Source organism: Spodoptera frugiperda, chromosome 28 (genome assembly GCF_023101765.2).
Source record: "Spodoptera frugiperda isolate SF20-4 chromosome 28, AGI-APGP_CSIRO_Sfru_2.0, whole genome shotgun sequence".
Taxonomy (NCBI): domain Eukaryota; kingdom Metazoa; phylum Arthropoda; class Insecta; order Lepidoptera; family Noctuidae; genus Spodoptera; species Spodoptera frugiperda.
This window is the reverse complement of record NC_064239.1, coordinates 6,108,287-6,130,938: the sequence shown is the minus strand read 5'-3', so window position 1 is coordinate 6,130,938 and position 22,652 is coordinate 6,108,287. Positions and strand designations below refer to the sequence as shown.

The following is a 22,652-nucleotide window of genomic DNA, read 5'->3' as shown; positions in this document are numbered from 1 at the left end:
AGTGAAATTGTGATTTGTATGGTAAGTAATAAAACAACTGTAAATAAATTTAAAACATATATTAGGGAAGATAATGTTACCATTTCAAATCGACAAATGGATACAATTTCAACATCAAGCACATTTAGATGCGTTATATTCTACTGAACTATGACAAATATAAATCTATATAACAAATATACGACTGAATGGAATCAGTCGTTCAAATGAGATCAATTTTATTTATGAGATCATGACACGTAAATTATTAAGTTCTATTAAAATGACGATAGGTTTTATATCATTTCTAAATTACACATAAGAACCTACAAACAGAAACTGCAATTTCATTTATAAGTTAAACGATTTTCAACTTTATTATCATCCACATAAGCGTTCAATTATAACTACACTTTCAAACCAACCCGTAAACATTACTTTCAAGGAACATTACCTAAAACAGAAGTATGACAGACAGAGACATGCAGATTATAAATATTTACATTTTACCCTTACATCACTATCAAAATTGCCAACAATAAAATGTTAATCTCATAATTTTAAAATCATTTATTTTATCGTAACTTTATTGAATGAAAATAAATAAATATCATAATGAAATGTTTATTAACTAATGTAAATAATAACGATGGAAACTATACAATTAGGCAAATTATGTTTAATTCTATAATTTATATAATTATCTAATCACATCAGAGTATAAGTTATAAGAATCGTTGTATCATAGGAGTTGTTCAAATACACATGCCCTTCCTTACAATTCTTTCAACTTACTGATTAAATTCTAAAATTATAAATACAAAAACAAATACAACTTATTTAGAACGCTACGCATGAAATAAAGGCATTTTTCGCATAAATCCATGTATTTGCATAAAGTGGTAGGTACTGTCACAAATATTGGAGCTTTTTGTATATTTGATCAAACACACACCATGTCGATAAAGTACTATCGTGGAAATATATGGAGTACCATTGAATGACGTCACTGTTTGTGATACTATAGAGACATATTTATTCTCATGCAAACTGTTTGAATATCCATCAGTTTTCTCCTAGTATTTGTTCTGAGTAGTCAAGCTGAGTAGAATGTGAGTATGTATTATTTATGTATTGTTAAGTTTATTTATATATTATTAATATCCACTGTTGTTAAAGGATCTCACTCTATCCCACTTATCTCACTAAAATATAATTATAAACTATCATTAAAAGCTATAATTACATTGAATATAATACACCTACATTAAATACTAATTTTATTTATTTGCATTGTTGCCTACGCTGAGTGGCGATGCGTTAATCTGCTTATTGATTTATGACATATATTTTTATATTTTAAACTTATTAATGTCAATTATATTTTGTGTTTAATCTCAGGGCAAAATTTGATTTTGAATTGCCAACTCTCGCATTAAGCTTTCTAACATAAAGTTAGAATGAGAGTTTTGAGAAATTTTAATAACGTTTTTACGCATTTTTTTTATTTTATTTATTCTATGGAATTATTTACACACTATATCGATAATAGGCCAGATTGAAACTGAACTTTTGCTTGCAAGCTTGAACTTACGCATTAATAATGAAAAATTGAAATTCTTTGCAGTGCCGGATTCTGCTAAACTAAGTAACTACTAATATTTTTGTAATTTGGGAAATTTTAAGTTGGTTATAACTTATAAATTAATTTTCAGCCAATATTTATATGTCTCATATATTGTCACTGTTCTCTAAGTTTTATGTACCTATACGTAAATTCTACTATTTTAAGTAATCCGGCACTGAATTTCGTAAACACAGTTAACCTAACATTGACCAAAATTAGCATTTACTTATTTAAATAACGCGACATCTAATAGCGAACCTAGAGTAATGAGATAACCATTAATTATTGCAACTATACCTAAAATAATTAGCAATTAACAAAAAGAAGGAGCAACTTCTACAAAAAAAGTAGAAACTTCTACAAAAAAAGTAGAAACTTCTACAAAAAAAGTAGTAAATTCTACATAAATTTAAAAGAAGCGACACAAAGTATTTACAAAATAATAAGCTTCGTTACGAGCAGGACTTTGAAAGCAAATCCTTAAACATGAGCCTAATCAGTAATTGACTTGTGACAGTGCTTCCGTGCAAGTAAAACCTTACCTACTAACTAATACTAGGTTACTTATGCTCATTTTCACCAATCTCGCCTAAATTTAAAGAAACCCCTAAGCTGAGATAGGGTAACCTGGGTAACCTGTAAGAGACACCTAACAGTACAAGTGAAGAATTAGTTTAGGTGGTAAGCCACGCTGAGTAACTATTAGTTTAGTGACAGTTTAGGGGTGATTGGTGAAAATCACCATTACTTTACTCTATCGCCGCCATCTTTTAAACTACCTATGTTACAAAGAGCCCGTTTCACAATGCCTGATTTAAGTTTTTGTTATTGTAACTATGATGTATTTTCCATTATTGTGAAATGTGTTAAAATGTATATGGTAGTTATACTATCACATCTTAATCAAACATTGTGCCACAGCTTCTTATTAAAATAAATACATAATATTGATTATAAAATTGTGTAGATTATACATATTAACTGCACTTTACAAATCAAATATCTAAAGTAAAATGTTCTGACATATTATTAGTTAATGTAAAAAAAGTAGAAATGTTTTTAGATATTACAAACGATACAAAAAAAATCTGGTCGTATCAAAAAAAATATTTTAAAATAAAATTCATTATATTTTTTTTCTTATTAAAACGTATATAGTATACCTAAATATATAGTATTATTTATGTATATAGTATTGTCTTAGGTACTTAATATTATTTACAGCTAAGGTTCGCTTTATCAAGCTTTATTGTCACCACAGCCTTATAGAGTGAGATCACCCCATTTTTAAATAACTTATTGTCTTACCATAAGCCTTATTATAAATCTTATATTATCGTTATTGTACTTTTTTCTAGCCTAATTTAATATTATAAAATACATACACAATATAATTATAACTTAAAACATATACATAAATAGTAAAATTAATGACAAAAAGAATAGCACAGCATAAAAGAATTGTTTAAAAAGAGAAGTTCCTGAGAATTACTATTTTGTCAAGTAAGTTAGATAAAATATACGCAAGGTTATTTCCATGTCAAATCAAAATGTAATGAATATTCAATAAAATATTTTCACATAGATGTAATATACGTACAATACATATATATTATACATATTACATATATTCATTTATATATAGATATATCTTAATCTAAATGTCTAATATAATATTGTCGATCACAAACTTTGTATAGTGCGCGCATCAACAAGTGCGTGGGGGACCTGATACCCTTTCCGCCATTGCTTTGGACATTGTGAAAATTATCATTAGAAATATATAATCTACAGGTATGTATGTACAACTTGTATTTTTTAACATTCTTAGAATATTCTATGCACATTCCCCGGCCAACGTACTTTAAATTAACTAAGATATCTTGGCGTGTCGAGTACAAAAATACGTACTAAAGTATTCAAAACATTAAAATCGTGTAGTTGACTATACGTATGGTAGAACTATCAGTAAATTCGTGATATGCGATTACACTTTGTTTGATAAAGTGTCTAAGTTAAGACATATTTAAGTAAGAACAAAATATCTGAGAGTCGACCTCCTGTTTAACCTTACTCTGCATTTTAACTTTCCATTCGACTATGAACCATTTTAACTGATCATATCGCTAACATAACAGTAGATGATTTATTTATAAATAGATACAAATCACTACACACTCAAGTAATATTCTTTCAAAGTTAGTCAAAGTATTTTTACATCACAGAATTGACGGCGTAGAGATTATTTAAAACAACGACTTTGCTTTATACTATATAATTAAGTCTATCATTTTAATGCATTTAAAAATATTTCAAATGAAATTATTTGATACGAAAATATATTAAAAATGTATTACGTTGTTATGATTTTTTGTTCAAATGGTGCGTCTTTTGTTTCCTACAATATTTGATATACGTGTTTGTTTAAGCCTTTCGTTTAGTTTACCGATGAAAGTGATATTAATGCTCTACGATGTATAATGTTGTTAATTCAAAACGAAAAATATTATATTTATATTGAAAGTATTTTTGACAATTTACTAGAAACAATAATGCTTTAATTAATAGAACTGAAAGTATGAATCAGATCCGAGATGATAATTCTCACCCATGTCCAACGAACTAATTCTTACTCCTACGCGAATGTATCTACAGTAGCTTGAATACACGAGTCGTCGCTGACGCTTTCCTCTTCTATATTTACAAGTTTATTATTTATTGGGCTAATACATTGCTTACTTGTGCTCTACGCTTTATTCGTATTCATTTATACATATACCAAGTTAAATAAATATAGCATTTTAATATAGGATTTATTTAACTGCAATTTTGTAGCTACATGGTTCAAATGTATTGGAATTAAAATTAATATGACGTAGCTGCACAGGTTTATGATTTTTTTAAGTAAAATGTTCAACTACGTTAGTATTATTGTTCGGGTAATATTATGACATTACCAGTATTTTTACTTTAAATAATTGTGAATCAAGCCTTCATATTATACTCCTTTATATTTTTGGTGTTCCAATTTCAAGTTGTGACATTATTATTTTTTAAATATTCGGTCTTTATCCGTTTTCGAAATAAAGACAATCAGTTATTCACGATAGTATAAATAGATCAGAATAAATAAAAAGTATTGCCTCCACCTTATTCGTTAAGTGCACATTTCAACGAGTGATCTTTGGTCTCAGACACCTCCAGTCAGATTTATTGTCTCGAGTCAATCTTTGCTTTTTAGCTAATATTGTCCAGCGTAACATACAGACGTACATATTATTAGATATAGGATAAATTATTGTCCTAAAATCACTTATGATTTAAACTAATGTAACTAAAATGGATTGTGCAGTGAGCAGCGAGAATAATAATAATTTATTCTAGATATAAACTACGTTTGTCTGTCTGTCTGTTAGTCACTTAATACTATTGTAACTTATATACTAGCGCGATGTTACTGCGCTCTATTTACTTGCACGTGAATCTATACTATATCCTTATTATCCTTCCATTGTCTTAATATGAGCTGTATACACACTTTTATATGAGATTTTATTTTTACTAACCTAAATACTAATTTATATTAAGTCTACTTATTTCATGTAATAAATGTACTCTTTATTAATAATAAAGCTAATGTTATGAAATTAAGTGTTTATAAATAGAAATAAACGATTCATTAGTTCTATAAAGAAGAATGATAAAGTATGAGAAGAAGAAATTGAAAGAAGAAATATTCTTCTACAACTTACCTTAAAATTATATTAGCCTACAAATTAGGATACCTGCAAGCAATAATAAGTATATACTCGTAAGGACTAACATATTATCACATTATTATTATGTGGGTATACGCTTACACCTACTTATTCAAATAATATACAATATTTTTTATTTATTTTTGTATTTTTTTCACATTTTTTAAAATATATATTGCTTGTAAACCAAATACATAGTTATACTAACATCAAGGATAAATATATGTATAGGTATATTTTTATTTAAATATTTCCACCATTCAAAGCTAGCTCCAATATGCTCACAAAGACATTTGACAAATTCATGGATACAATGTTAAACTGCCAATAATTCCATGCGCTACTTCAGGAAGGGAAATGTGTTTCAAACAACCAGCCTAACTCTTCAACCCCTATTTAAACAAATTGAAAGTTAAAATAAATATAATTAACCTCCAATCTATTTATTTTGCAACCACTATTTAATATTTACATGTGGAAAACAAACAGACAAAATAACAAAAACTTTAATAAATCCAACGACTAATTTGCAATTACAACACAATTAATGCAAAATTATACATAATATCACAATAAAAATATCAACAAGAATGATTACATTTCTTCCCTTTATAGTATTAACATTTTATTTCAATGTCTACTCCTATGATACATAATTATACATTTACGCATCCAATTAAATAGGTACAATTCTAAATTTGAACAATTTAATTATTTCGTAAATATTTATAAACATTTTACAACAGTTTTATGAAACTTAGATAACAAGGACTAGAAATGTTATAGTAACCATTAATTTATTAAGTACGATATCATGACGCGAAACTAAGTGTAAGTCGATTACTAAGCTAAACCATTCAGTAACAAATTTAAATATGTCTACTGTGATATGCCAATATAATTTATATACACCTGTACACGTACAAATGTAAATAAAACAGGTACATGAGTGGATGCAGATAGACGTAAACTGAAGCGAGACACGTAGTGAGAAGCTCAGAGTTGTAATAACTTTACGTGTAACAGAAACATCAAGAACTTTATTTTGTCAAAACAAACCAATTCACGCCTAAACGCTAAACGACGCATTAACATACAAGCTAACGATGAGAACAATTTATTATACTTTTCCTATAAAAATATGAGCCGCACGACGAGTCGCTGTCCCGGGAACTGATGTCACAATAATTATTAAGTATTATAATTTATTTACCTATTACCATTAATACCAGAGATTACTCTGTTAGCGGACCGACAAGTCTACATTCAATCTACTTTATAAAGCGACTCATGTGAGAGAGATTTAACTATAATCTTGAGTTTAGTAATACTTTTTCAGGTTCTTTGAGATTTATTAACTAATGTATAGCTCTGCGTTTGAATTTAATAGATGTACTTAGGGCATTGAAAAAATAGTTTAAAAACGGACTTAAACTAACTTAAAACTAAAGAAAGCTACGAATTACGAATTTATAACAATTAAAAATGAAACTATATTACAACCTATCCTCTATGCTATAATAACCAAGCTTAAACTAAATAATTTAAAAGAATTGACTTAAATCTAATCTAATTAATTTATAAATTAGACTTACTTTTATTAAAAAAACTAACTACAGTAACTACTAATAATCGATATCAAACTAAACCTACGTTAAATAGTTTAACCAAAAAACCAGGAAAACCCAACAAATAAACTTATTAATTGACAAATACAACGAAACCAATTTAGAATATACGAAACAGCAGGACCACTACAGACAAATAATCATACGACTGATAATACACTTTTTCTACGATAGTACCGAAGCGCTCGGCCGATACCCAACCAAATGAATGTAACGAAACCATAGCGCGATCTCTACTCGACATAGTGTTGTTCTTGTGCGGCAGGTCCGTCGTAGTAGTCGTGCGCTGGTGGCTGGATGGTCCTTTCTAAGGTTCTCTATATCTGTACCAAATTTCAACCAAATCCGTCAAATAGTTGCGGAGATTAATGGTATAAGCATAGAATGTTCGACCCGATACGAAGGGGTTGTTGCGGCACGTGCGCTCCAGGCGCTGGGGGCTCTGTTAACGGACCGACACGTCTACATTCAATCTACTTTATAAAGCGACTCATGTGAGAGAGATTTAACTATAATCTTGAGTTAAGTAATACTTTTTCAGGATCTTTGAGATTTATCACCTAATTTATAGTGTTGTAGGTCGCAATATAAAGACAAGAGAGAACTAAGAGACATGTTGTCCAACAGAATTAGATCTCTACTCGACATAGTGTTGTTCTTGTGCGGCAGGTCCATCGTAGTAGTCGTGCGCTGGTGGCTGGATGGGCTCAGCTTGGTAGAGCGCACCCGATACGAAGGGGTTGTTGGGCACGTGCGCTCCAGGCGCTGGGGGCCGCGGAGGTGCTATTGCTCCATACCCAGCCTGATCAGTACCCTTCAAAGGCGCCGATGGTTTCTCCGTCTTGAGAGAAAAAAATCATAAGCAATCCCTTCGCATCCTTAAAACATTATAAATAGGTAAACTAGAAATACTTACGAATGTTGTTTCATGGTCTAAGGACTTCATGACCTGAGGCTCGTCCACCGCAGTCTCCGCCCATGGTTGCAACTCTCCTGACGCGAAGATCGCGTATATGGTAATACCAATGAAGTGAACGGTGGCACCCATCAGGAATACTGCACGCCATTCCGTTATGGCTTTTTCCAGTTGATCCTTTTAGTAATGTTAAGTGTTAGTAAAACCTTGACTTACATGATACGTTTTACTTATGAGTTACACAAGTTTAGATAATATTAATGTAACCCTATTATTCGTTTTCAAACGTACGACACAATAAGATTAGCTACACTCGGAGAGCTGACGAGATATTCAAAGTTAGAGCCTGGCATATCTGTTACAAATATCTGGTAAGTTGGCACACAATGCAATCAGTCGTGCGCGATGTAGCGCGGTGGCGGGCGATAATAAAGTGCTCAGCGATGGAGCCGCGTGACGCATCGTCGCGCACCCACAATCCTACTCATTGTATATTCCGCGCGCGACTCCATGGAGCTCGATTTCCTTTTTTAAATTAGCCACGGACGAATGTCCTTTTTGTTTCGCTAGTTCGCGCCTGAAAGCGATACCGTTCTATTGCATTGGGGGAGATAGTACCTACTTCTCTAATAAAAATTCAAGAACAGAAAAATATTTTCTCTTTGAAAACTGATTCGTTTAATAAAACCCCACTTTGAATAAACCGCCCTCGACTCAGAGGAAAAAATAAGATTATTTATTTTATTTTGTTTAGGTGACACTTTACATTATTCTGATGTTATGGCAATTGAAGTGCTTACCTTTTCTTGCGTCATGTAGTCGATTACTATGGGTACGACAAAACCAGCGATGGTGCCGATGCCGTTGGAGAGCCCCATCAAAATGGAGGCGTACCTTGGAGCGATGTCAAGATGGTTTACGTTGTAGCCTGATATGGCGAAACCACTGCATGCCACGCCTAGGGTCAGTTCTATTGTCGCCACATACTGACAAATAAGACATTCGTACATATTAATTGAATATCGTAAATTACACAAAAGTTTCTATCGCACAGAAAATCTTCTTAATTACCTTGTTATTAGCATAGGCGACGAGTACGAAAAAGAATGCCTCCAGTCCAAATCCTCCGCAGTTGAATAGTTTCCTCACAGTAGTTGTAGACATGATGTTGTTCTTACGCAAGTAATCTGCCATCATGCCGCCAATAGGCACCAGTGACGTCATTATTAAATGCGGGATGGCGCCGACGAACCCAGACTAAAACGGAAGACAATAAGTTACTCAAACTTGGTCTAGTTTGTGACGACAAACACTTGTATTATTCGGTTAGAGGGCGTTACCTCTGTGATCTGCATGTTGAACCTCGTGTTGAAGTAGGACGACTGGAATATGACTAGTAAACAGAAGTTCCACGTTCTGCAGAAGTTCGCTACGATAATAGCGTACACCTATGGATTGAACACATCATTTAAAAATTTTAGTACAATTTTTATTGAGACTGACTAATTTCTTGTATTATGTTATATTAAAACTCACTGGTGGCGAAGTAGCGAAGGCTTTCCAGGGTGTTGACCAGAAGCCGGGCATGGCAGCCTGAGTGGCAGTGCCGAGTGACTGCTCGATGTACGTCAACTCTTTGGAGGCGATAGTGGGGTGCTTGCTGGGCCGCTCGAATACCAGCCACAGCCATAATACGTACCTTAACAATACATTAGCTTTCAGTCACAATTTCAGATTATGATTTATTAACAAGTACACTAACTTAAATAAATTAAAATTTAGATAAATTATCGGAAGGTAATTAAGGTAAGATATTTACCAAATAACACCCGAGACTCCATAAAAGTAGAATGGCGCCTGCCAGCTGATGTAGTCTGTGAGCAACCCTGACAGTGGCATGCCGATCACGATGCCGGCGTATGTGCCACAGAACGCAAGGGTTGCCAGCCGGGAGCGCTCCAGTGGCGGGGCCCACATGCGCCAGATACCGTGGCATGAGGGATACGTCACACCCTACAAATACAAAAAAGAGTCAAAAACGAAAAATCTTTCTCCTAAGCACAAACCCTGAAGATTTATACTTTCTTTTGAAAACCGTTACATTTATTGAATCAAATAGAAAAGGTGGATTAAAGAGTTCTATATTATATTATGTCAATGGTCTCAATCTTAAAGATTTAATAGGATAGCAATGGCATTGAAGAATCAACTAAGCCGGGATATGCGGAGACGAGCAAATACGTCGCCATGGCAACGGAGGGCCCGGTAATCCTAAAGAGGCTTTGTACTTCGGTAAGCGATGTCGACTATATACTCAAGTGCGATTGACGATAGATACCGATCGTTCTGTAGGCAATCATTGAAAATCGCTCCTTTGAAACCGAAATACGAGGTGTCTGCAATAAATAAATTTTAAATTCTTTTCTACTTCAATAATTTTAAATTAAATTCCTCTTTGCGATTTTAATTTCCCTCCGTATTGATGTACAAAAAATAAGTTATCTCTGTAATGGTTATACAGGTCAGATTATTTAATGATGATTTAATCAATAAACAAACTAAGATATCAAAATGAGAAAAGTTAAAATAAAATCATTCTATACACTTAGAATGCTCCACAGACCTACATCTGCGTATAAAAAGTCCCAAAGAACAATATCTTGCATAAAAAGAGTAACATAACAATACATATTCAATTTTGTTAAAGTACAAAATGGGGGAGTGTTAAAATCCAAACGTGACAAGTGGGACATCCGACACGATCGTGGGCTTGTAAATTTGAGCATTAGCAATAAGCTTGATCATGCATCGGCACGTACAGAATGTCAAATGTCTAAAATTTTAAACGTGTGACATTTCACTCGTTACATGTTTCCCCATCGCTTCATTACTTACATACATTTTGTGTTGAGTTAAGCATTTCTGTATTACTTGTGTATCTAACTTTTTCTTTCAAATAATATCACTTTCCTTTAAACATTCGTATTTGTATTATTACTCTATTGAAGTTTATTGTAGTACTTAGTCCCTCACCTCGACAAATCCCTGGGCTATTTTCAAGATGACAACGGCCGCAGGTCCCACGGACATCGCTCCAGGTATGGCCATGTTGAAAATAGCTGACGTCACAATGGCCGCCCCGAAGATCTTGTTGGCGGGATACATGGAGGCGAGGAAACCGCCCGGCACTTGAGTGATGAGGTACCCGGCGAAGTACGACGAGTCTATTGAGGACTCCACGCTAACAGTCCATTCGAAGGGGGCTTTGTCTGTCGAGTTTTGCTGTTTAAAAAGTCATTAATTTAATACTACACATCTTATTGTCTCGGACTAGCAATCTAAAAGAAAGTTTGATTATGTCTATATCAAAATCCATCAAATTCATACACATATAATAACCTCATATGAAATTATGATTTTATTTAAATAAAATTAAATAATATGTCGGTTATCACAAGGGATTAGCCGAATATAAACGCTACACTATACTTAAAATAGACAAGTATAGCCCTAAATAGGTCAATGTTCCAATTAAGTTTACTTACGGATTGTTTTTCAGTCATCTTGAGCTTGGCCATGCTCATGTTGCATCGCATGCCAAACATGATGCTGAACCCGAAGCAAGCGAGCAGCGCCACGGTATAGCGGGCGCTCAGGCACGGACATTCCGCGCGCACGTACTTGTCTGTCAAAAAGCATACCATCACAGTGTCGGCCTTTGTTGAAAAAACGTGAACTATGTGATCTAGTAGTAGGGAACACAATTACATGTTTAACTTGTTGAATAATACAAATAATTATATCTGTTTTTAGAGTTCACTATTGAATATCGAGAAACAGCATTATAGAAAATGTTACTCGATTAGGATACCTACCTATGGGTCGTGGTGGAGGTCGGTCAGGTGATGGTGGTGTTTCCAAGTCTTCGCCATCGTACATCTGATCGTAGCCCTTCTGATCAACTTGAAAGTTCTCATATTGAGTATTTCTGCAACAAAAAAATAATCCTATCAACATCATCCTACAACACAGGCACAACCAACTAAAACTTAATTAATATGAAGAGATGAAACAATAAAAATATAGATAAAATCTCCGAGCTCCATCGTAGAATATTGCGTTCATCAAACGCAGCTTATAGACTTTCAATTACTTAGTTTATTCCGCGTTATTTTGCGCTATTTTCTCAGTAATTGAAGCGGATGGGAAGCGACACACCTCGATGGAGAAAATAAAATTAAAAACGTCTGCCTGCTAATAGGGCTGCCAATATGTAGGATCGCACCTGCGAACGAATTGAAACTCACAATGGAAACTAATAAAACACTTGTGCAAGAGGAAAAAATGTATTGCAGTTAAATATTATTGAATATTTAACTAAGATGAGCAGGATAACTAAGAGAGCGTTTTAATTAAGTGCAAAAAGATTATCAAAGACAACAGGATTTTATTGAAATCTTTGACAAAAGGAAAGTCTGCAAGTTCTGCAAAACTTGTGCAACTTCGCTTCATGTCAGAGATTCTTCAGTTTCCATTGAATAGTGCAGTACAGTAAGTAGGGTGCCGCATTAAATCAAAAGGCTTCACAACTTTTATTTCTATTGAAATTGTTTTAAATTCTTCCACAGACCACGATATAAAAAACTGAACTTTAGTTTGAAACCATAATTAAATAAGTGTGAAACTAATTTTCTTCATAACACCAGACAGTAAATGAAAGCTCAATATTATTATTTAGTTTATAAAATTTTGTACATCCAAGTAGAAAAAACTTTTTGAGATAATTGATTTAAAAAAATGTAGTACCACAATATTCTGTTAACTCCACGCGCAGTTTTCGTTCCCGGGTACAATATGAGCGGAGATTTTACCTATGGGCCCTCAACCGGCACGGCTTGCCCATTAGTGGGCAAATTGAATTATCCGCCATTGACGTCGCGTCGCGATTCATTGTTTGCAAGCTGATAGGCTCTACTTTTGACGGCTCGATTATAGGGATTTTAACGATAAAGCTTTTACCTTTTTAATAATTAACGCCAAGTGATTTGTATTAAATTCACACAAATAATTTTAGATTATACATAGTGTAGTTATTATTCTTAGAAAAATCAGTTTCATCATGTAAACTTCTACCATTATGATCTAATCTCACTTCCATTTTACATGACTCTTTCTAAATAACACGGAAGTTTAAAACGATACGCTGACAACAAATTCAAAAGCCATTAAATGTAGCGATGAATATAACGACTTGTGGGCGACAACGGCAGTGCGTAAGTCATCGGCGTGTAAATTCATTTTTCCGCTGACAAAAGTAATAAATGTGGCTATCTGTCCCCGTCCCCCGTTTAACGTTGTTGGTAATGAATCGTCGCATAAAAGGCATAACCAAGTGGAAACGAGGCGCGATGTTTCCCGTGCCGGCCGCCTGCCGCCCGCCTGCCGCCCGCCGGCCGCCCGCCGCCGCCCGGCCACCGCCGCGCCGCCATCACGCCAGGCTCCCCGCGTTAATACGTTTAGCAGTGACTGGACGAGATGCCGACGTCAACAGTTACATTAGACCGACACATCTGCAGCCATGTCGTGCTAATTACACAATTATGTGATTAAACCAAGGGTGAATAAGTGGTTTAGTTAGAGAATACTTTAAAAGCTTTCAAAAAAAAAATTGTTAGTAGGACTTTTAGTCTTAATTTTGTTGACTGACATCCATTTAATATAGGTATAGGTAATCTAAATAAAGTAAATGTGCAACTCGAAAATAACTTATACATCGATTTAAAAATCATTTAAGAACAGACAAAAATCAAAGCTAATCTTTTGAAAAATTTGTAGTCTAAAGAAAAATAATATGTTACGCATAAGAATAAAAATATGTGATTATAATATCTGTAGCCGTGCTACAATCGCCCCCCGTACATCAGCCCCTTGGTAGGTTCGCGCGTCGGCGGCGCTTCATTGTACCACTAATGCACCCCATACACTGTCTCTATAATTATGTGACGCAACTCTAAATGGTGTAATTACTGTTTTGTCCCCGTTTGCCTACGTAAACTTAATGGATACAGTCATTTTCAAATTTAAATATGATTTTAGATTCTAGAGTAGATAGAAGGGTAATTGCAGGATCTATTACGGGTCGTGATTCAGTTAAAAGCTAAGACAAATGCATATATTGGCAAATAACAGTTTATATTACGCGCTAATGGTCAAATTCCAGTACCGGAACAGTTTCGAGAAATAGTGTTTCAAAGTGCAAATTGAGTCAGTGACCGAGTGTGGAACTCGGACAGCGATTCACTTGCCAGTTAAACTTCTAAGCCAACTTTGTCATTTGGCACTCCGACGCTACGTTCTTGCTGTTGGCTGAAATCCTGAAATATTACTAAAAAGGGTTAACCTTTTGTGTGTCCTTTTCAATGAATGGCTTTTAGGTGCTCAGTAAAATTTATTGACCTTTATTTTACTCGACAAAAATGTGTATTGTAAGTTGTAAGGTTACCTACTTGAATATCTCGTGTTCATAAATGTAAATAGCAATAAAATAAGGTCGGGCATATAGGTTTCTCGAGTTTTTGAAGACAGAACTCCTGGATCAGACGTGAAGAGCAGGGGGAAGACTAGGGGGTTGGGAGGGAGTTGTTGCGTAGATCACAATATGCACTTGAACATTCCCCACTATGAATATCTACAGAGAGCAGGGCGGGACGCGAAGACTTCTTAATTAATTAAGGCTTGAGAGTGCCTGTTTAATTAACGCGAAATATCGTTTACTATTTGAAGATTTTGCAAATTATGCCGAGTAATTTAACGGTCCACAAATAGATTGAGAATCCAAATAGTTTATTCAAAATCATTGAAAATCAAAATTTAAACTAATTTCTGAAGTTTATTTGTAGCTTAATTATTAGTTTACAGCAATGTTTTTTTATATTAAGTGTATCAATATAAATATAAGTTATTCGACGCCGGCCCTGCGCAGCGCGCGTGCGGGGGCTGCTATTACACCCCGTAAAGCCACCCTCTCTAATTGATTTACAATTGTCGGTTAAATTTGTTTCCCGACCACCCTCTGCGATCACTGATCGCAAATGCATTTGAAGATACCATTGAACAGTGAAAACGGAGAAACATCCATATATACGTAAATAAAAAAAAATTAACAACCTATGAAAAAAAAAAAATTAATCTAGTGCCAACGCCACATGCAGAAGTTAGTAGAGAGTTAATAAAGAGTATTTTATCGTTTGTTTGCTTAAAGCCCATGCTACGAATTTTCGTAGCACTACTACGAGACTGTAGCGCGTAGCCATAATTTGTTCCAAGGTACAAAGAAATATTCCAGCAAAAATAATGAGATATTATAGTAAAGTGGTGTACTAGTTTGTAGGGCAGCCTGTCAACGATCCGAAACAGCGGCGAGATGGTGAATAAAACATGTAATAAATAAATGTAACCAATGTAACGTAACGACCTATTACAGCTACGCGCACTTCGGTACCTCTACGCATTTATTGAATGGGATCTAACAAACTTTACTGCATTAAGTGCTAGTAGTTGTCAATCTGGTTCTTACATTTTTCTCGTATTCATATTGACTTTAAAGTAAATTGTAAATTAGAAGAAACCTAAAAAAATGTTAAAATTCAATACAAAAAATTAAGTAGTTATACGTTACACCTTCAAATTTTTACTACACACGCTTGTTGACAACTAGTAAACGTATTCAACACAGCTTGCTTTTTGCGTAAAAGTCTATAAATAAATCAAGTGAATGATCTCGCATTTCGACACTCGCGAACATAATAGAGTTATGACAAAAATGGCGAGCCGAGCTAAGAAATATCACTTGGTAAACCCGAGACGCTTGTTAGCGTCTCCTTGCTTTTATTTATGGCCAGATTTATTTTATGGCCGTTCATGGATCTCGGGGAAATCGAATGAAAAGAGATAGCAGCAAATAAAACAATAATTTCATCGATTTGCGACGCCGAGCTCAATGTTCGGTAAAGTTACTTCTCTAAGAAGTTTAACCAGAGTCCGCGACTCTTTGATGTCAAGTTTTTACTTTGTACTTATTCCGTATTCATTCATAATTATTCTTATTATATGTTTTATGTAATCAATAACACACATCTGTAGAATAAAAGGCATACATTAAATACTTATTTCATTTCATTATATTTGTATCTGGATCATGTTCCAGTAATAAAATCGCTACAAAATAAGCTAGTCTGATGAACGTGCTCCAATGATATTTTCTATTTCAAATACAAATTTTATTTTCTCGCAACTCGCAGCGTACAACAAATATCATAAAAATGGAAGGCAAACAAGACAGCTCGTTGTATTTGCTGATATTCGTATTTGGCTGGTAGATTCTTACTCTCTTTGCTGGGGCCTAATCTGTCGGGCCGCGCGTACCTCACGTCCGGGATACGCCTCTGTTGTTTCTTCAATTTCTCGTCCATTTCAATGTTTTTTTCATTTTGCTAATGTACACTGTAGCATTTTAGACACTTTTGTTTGGTTAAAGACAAACATTTTATATAAATTGATTATGTTTTATACTCTACATTATCCGCCTTCAAAACAACAGTAATACAACGTGTTCAAATAAAATATGTAAAACAAGAAAGGGTCTAGCTATAACGCTCACAGCGGTATCAACTGTAAACGTTATTCGCGCTCACGACGAGGTACAAGCCTGTAAATAAATTGAAGTGAATTCGCAAAGAAGGAAAATCCACACAAATCCCCATCTAATCCTGGGAAAAGCGTTCTCAAATCCAGGTTAGTTGTAAATATCAATTACGCAAATACCCCGGATTAGGAAGTATAATGGTTCGCGCGGGTATCGGGTGCGTTTGCAAAGGGTGAATTTGCACTTCTTGTGTTTAAAAATTCGTAAACATAGTTACATAAAGGGTTGCTGGAAATTCAATAGCATACTTTTCCGAAGACGATAAAATTAAGGTAATGAACGATATAACGCAGTAACGTAACAAACTAATAAAATGTACAGAAGCAGGCAATTGAATAAAAGTCCCGAGGGCGATTTTTTCCCTCAAATCTAATAGAGCTGGGGACTGGGGACAATCGTTGAAGACTTGTAGATAATTTTAATATTCGTGTCGCAGGCCCCGGGAGTCTTGTATCGATCTCACGTCAATCTGATAGACCTGTTATTAGGTCACAATGTGTTTTATTGTTCCTTGTATTGCAGTGAAAATTATTTTACCGTAGAAAGTACTTCAGTTGTGGATAAAGTTTATATGATGAGAAATAACGTTTAAAAGAAAATAAAAAAAGTAAAATGTGTTTAAAGTTTTAACAACATCTTCAAAAATGTTACATTAGAAAAAATATTTTTATGTAGAAATGCGGTATATTTGGAATCAATATAATACTGATCCACTGCTTTCTGTGGCATATATATGGATCAATCATAAAAATAAATTGGTGTACCTGTGACATCATAATTCTGTCTCTGGAGACCGCTCCAGAGGGGAGTAGTGACGTATGGAGACATAAATATAACAGTGGCTTATTGTACTGTGACGAGGGACAAACGATTTCGAAGAAATGCCTCATCGGATTTGAGCTGGTACGTAAAATATACTAACGAAGATAAAAATGCTGCAAATTTTTGTATAGAAAAAAAGAACACATAAAACAAGTGAGTATCACTCATGAATATAATCTAAAAGTAAGTAATGTGTAAGCAATGTTATTCATAGCAAATTCTGCATAATTCTGTATTAATTTAATTGGAAATATTTTACACTTAAACTTAGTACTCTACAAAAATGTACTGTATTTTATAAAATTAAGTAGATGTTATGTATTAATAGATCAAATTAGATTCTTAGTAAAAATTTATAAGACTTTTGTATCCGCAATTTTTATGCATTTTGACATGATGAATCCATACCATACCAAGATTCTCACGTTATCACGTACTGTCTTAAAAGAGTAACGAACAATAATGCCTGACATTGTGCGAATATTCATTTCACATTTGATTTTAATATGTTTATTAATATCCACCACGTTGTATTTAAAATGTGTTCCAAATGTTAACATTATCAAAATACGGTCACTGATACCAATAGCAACCAATCCCTGAAACCATTTAATTCGAAAGTAGGGAAACACTTTTCACTTAAACTATCTTAAGAGAATACTTACATTATCCTCCAAAACATGTTCCCTGAGGATTTTCTCGGTGAAATCAACAGGTGATATCAGAATTCACACCCTTAAATCTCGTGAGCGAATTTCTACCCTTGCACTTGAGTTATAAAGTCCAAAATTCAACGAGATTTTCGTAGGATATGAACACTATAAAACAACAACCTGTGGATTTCTTTGAACACATAAACGGACTCAAGGAAACATGAGAAGTTTTTCTTAAAAAACTGTGTTGAGACACTGAGAGAATCACATAATTTTTGTTGCACTGAATTGTGGAGCACTTTATATTACACTGTATAATGAGGTCAGCATGTTGAAACTTCACTTGAGTAGAAGAGAACGATTGGTCATGAGTAATTTATCGTATATTTTAACGAAGGAGCGAAGAAACGGTAGCGATGTGACGGGAGCTGATATCAAACTAGCCAGAAATGCGTGCCACGCTCCCTCTGTCCTCACTCACAGCGATATTCTGCAAAGACGTTTGACCTGTTGCTCATTTATTTTATTGTTAGATTTACGTGATGTCTGTAAATTATTTTTCTTCAATACTTCGGCTTTTTCTGTTAAAATGTTATTATATTTATTATGTACAAGTATATATATCATTATTCACTACATTTCACCCACATAAAATCCATATTATGATTCTTGTCACTAAATATTATAAGTTTTGCTGTTTATAAAAAGAATATTAATAAGGCATTAATTATCTCACATTGCCTCGAAATAGTGGATTATGGAACAGTTATTAGATATTACCACACGCAATGTAGTTCTTAAATATATATGTTTATTTTATTTTCCAAAACTAAGACTAAACACTATTCAAACCTTTTATATATGCATATCTAAAAAAGTTTTCCTCATATCTTTCCGCCATAAATATGAAATAATATTTATTGCAAAAAAGTACCGAATCACACTGCGGATTGATCCTGTATTCTGGTGACAGGAGTGTATATAGGGCTAAGTCCTGTGCGCCAGAGCGAAACGAAACAGCATCAGAGCGAGAAAACAAAAGGGAATTCATTCAAGATCAGCTGTCTTATTCCGCAAATATTCTGTACCGATAATAATAATCAATCCTTATCTCTCCTTTTCTATCCTAAAGGAAATTCAATAAACGAGAAGGAGACGCAAGCAGTGTCGGACTTTGGCTTTCTTTCTTTTTATTGCAGAATGATCCTAAAAGTCTCGCGAATGCTCCAGATTCACAGACAATGCCCCAATTTATATCCAACTCACTTACTGGAGTCAGTGGAGATGGGGTGGTTAAAATAGGAAGGATGTTGTAGTAATATGCATGACACAATACACTTCTGACAAAACGGTGTTACTACTACTACACGTGTTATTGAATTTAGTCGTAAATGGGGTAATTTTATTATGTGCTGCATTGCCTAAAGTACCTGTATTACTTACTCATTTTATAATTTAAGCATTATAAAATAGTCCACATTGAGGAAAAATATGAAATGGTTATAAAATAAAAAGTTTTAGTGCAGAGTGTACACCAAACCTTAGATAAAACGTACTTATAAATAGCTTCACTTAAGGAAATCCTACTAATAATTAAGACTAAGTTACAATACGTCCAGCCGAGTGGACACAAGAGAAACTTTTCGTGTGTTACGCACACACGACGAGGAAAGTGGGGTAAAAAAATCGTCTCACAAAGCCAATTACATTAAAACATTCGGCGCGGGACAAAGGGCGAGAGAACAATGGAGCCTGGAAGGAACCCGCGATATGTCTTTCAATGCTTTTAACTTTCCACTGATGGCGGCACAGCGAGGGAAAAATGGTGACGTCCCGCGACAAATGCCCGTGAAATAGTGATGTGCTGCGTGCTTACTTATAATGCTTTTTTATATTATTTTTTAAATGCTCACGCTTTTTATTTTTATAGGTACTTTTAGTCGTAGTGATGATAATAAACTGGTTTTCTATAGAGGCGTTTTGATGACAATTGATTGGAAATGACACTTATAAAAAAATTTAATGGAATCGCATTATTGTAACTATAGTGTACCTATAGTTCTACTAGCTACTGTCAGTGACTTTACCGGCGTTGCCTTTATAAAAAGTAGCCTATACGTTATGCCAGATATTTCAGTTAATACCTCAGTTGTATACTTTAATAATTTATTTAGCATTAAATATCATTTCATTAGTAAAAATATTTTAATCAGCACTAATATGGATAAAATGTATTAAAATTAATAACAACATGATTACGACAAAATCAATTTTAATATGTATATTATTATGTACCTATTTAATTTTTATCGATACCGGCCTAGTGTATCATGGGAGCATCACTAATAAAGAAGTGAGACGTAACCAATGGGGTATCACGGCTTGGTTGCACCGCAAACTCATTTTATAAATCGTCCGCCCGCTCGCCCGGAACCACGCGTTAACCCACCCTACTAATGCACCTCCTTTGTAAACTCTATAAAAACTATCCACCTCCCAAATTACTTTTTATTTGGAAAAAAACAAACAACTATTTGATTTCTTATCCTTTTACAAATAGATCAGATTTGATTAATTTGAAATGTACGTAAGTAAAGAATTGAACTGTTAATAGTAATGCTAAAAAAATGCTATTTCATTCAACATATTTTAACAATATCTTTACCGAGAAATATCTCATACTTTATTCTATTGTCCATCATATATCATATATGTAGTGGTATACATTTCGGTCAACACATCACATTATCCTTCTTTATAAACGACGGTCTACCGCCGTGAGGCACTCGCTTAATAGACAGTATCAAGCCAAAGATCTTAAGTAAATCAAATCACCCCATGAATGGTGAATGAGTCCGGGGCTTTTCACGGAGTTTTCTACAGATGGCTATCACAATGGCCCGGGATCAAGAGAAACTTATCTCGGAGGAGGTCGCAAAAATGTTTCTTAATGCCTATTTAAGTTGCATCCATTTGATCGTATCGCTTTGCTCAGACGGTAAACCGAATTGGGACCTTTTTCTCGAGAAATAACTTTAGACACATCCAAGACATTTTATATTAATCTCGAAAAGTCATGTATCTCGTGAATATCTAAATTTTCAAAGTAATAAAAACTTGAGCAAACTTATACTCAACGTGAGGATTTTGTCGTTAGTTCTTGAATAATCTGGTGTCTAGACTCTGGATCAGTCCACTTTATATGATTTAGCGAACAATCTTTCACCAATAAATTATAGACAGATTTACCACATAATTTATTATATGCCCATGATTTCTTATGCCTCTAATAATTAATGAGAGCCCATAAATCTTTAATCACAATCGTCAAAACTTTTTTCTGTGTTGTGATTCAGTAAAGAGCCTATAAAATGTTATAATGAATTCACATAACGTTTTATGAATCCTAAACACTCAATAAATCCGACCGCGGGATATAAAAGCACCCACCGTGTATTAAATGTGCAATGCGTAGCTACAAATCTGTTAGAGGCGAAGTGAAACCGCGGTGAAACCCCTTTCAGTTGGGTGAAACGTTACCAGCTTTGAAAAACAACAATAACCCTCACCATACGTATGTATGAGGATACGCAATATACTTTAAAAGTACGCCCACCACAGACTACAGAGCCTGTAGAGGGGACTCTCATTGACAATACACAAAAGTTGAAGCGCGGTTATTTTTATTTTGAGGCTACTATCTGAGTAAGTAATATTGTGATCCAATGTTATTGGTATTATTTATGAAAAACTCGATGTTATATTAAAAAAATGATATATTCTGACCAATAAACTTGTATTTAGTAGCTCTTACAGCTCTCTATATCTGCGTACAAGTCTATCGTCTGATTTGCATACATCCTCGTCAGCGGACGCTTTGCGCATTTTATTAAGTCTACGCACCCCCCTCTGTTTGAGAGCCACGCTATTTTCATGTTTCGGGACTACAAATGGGAACCCATTTAAATACTAAGCCTACATTTCAATACGATACGATGTAAGTGTTTATTGTAAGATTGATGAATATTGCCAAGACGTCGTTATTAATTTGTCCTTGCTGTTGTAAGAGTTCATCGGTCTAGTAAGGGGTAACTTAGTTTAGTTTTTCTTTATATAAGTTTAGTTTAGTTTAGAAACTTCAATTAATTGTTTTATTGAAGCTTATTTTTACTATGTTTTTCCTCGAGCAAATTAATACAAGTTTTTTTTATTGTATTGTAGCTAAAAAATTGCACAAGATTTTTTTAAATTGCTTCATTAAATCGTGGCAGTAATATCCATACATAGTAAGCTCAGCCTTTGTAGCTTTGTGAGAGTCGCTCAAAGGAGTAGCGACGCGGCGGCGACCGGATCGTTCAGGCTTCTCTTTGAGCGCGTCACTTGAGGGGCTTGCATGATACAGACTCAATTGTACCAATACGCTTATTTGTTTGCCGTTGATCGACTACCGAGGGTGCCCCGCGTGTAGAAATGCAATTTAGTGGTTTCTCCGCGTCGCTTGTTTTGGTATTATATAATATTTCCTATACATAAAGTGTACGTTCCTCAAAACATTTCGTAAAAAA

The 22,652-nt window shown here is 34.2% G+C and overlaps 1 protein-coding gene and 1 long non-coding RNA gene across 2 annotated transcripts in view; one reads left to right on the top strand and one right to left on the bottom strand.

The window, feature by feature from the left end:
* Positions 1–22,652, top strand: part of LOC126912687 (uncharacterized) — a 346,191-nt gene that overhangs the window by 319,278 nt on the left and 4,261 nt on the right. The gene's annotated exons all lie outside the window — the stretch shown is intronic.
* LOC118265264 (vesicular glutamate transporter 1) overlaps positions 7,553–22,652 on the bottom strand; it is a 36,154-nt gene continuing 21,054 nt past the window's right edge. Inside the window, exons 5-14 of the mRNA XM_050705969.1 lie at positions 11,784–11,896; positions 11,454–11,593; positions 10,942–11,190; positions 9,728–9,921; positions 9,445–9,607; positions 9,249–9,356; positions 8,980–9,165; positions 8,709–8,894; positions 7,909–8,085; positions 7,553–7,833 (exon numbers count right to left, since the gene is read on the bottom strand). Coding sequence (XP_050561926.1) covers positions 7,630–7,833; positions 7,909–8,085; positions 8,709–8,894; positions 8,980–9,165; positions 9,249–9,356; positions 9,445–9,607; positions 9,728–9,921; positions 10,942–11,190; positions 11,454–11,593; positions 11,784–11,896 — 1,720 coding nt within the window. The 3' untranslated portion in view covers positions 7,553–7,629. The remainder of the gene's footprint in view (positions 7,834–7,908; positions 8,086–8,708; positions 8,895–8,979; positions 9,166–9,248; positions 9,357–9,444; positions 9,608–9,727; positions 9,922–10,941; positions 11,191–11,453; positions 11,594–11,783; positions 11,897–22,652) is intronic.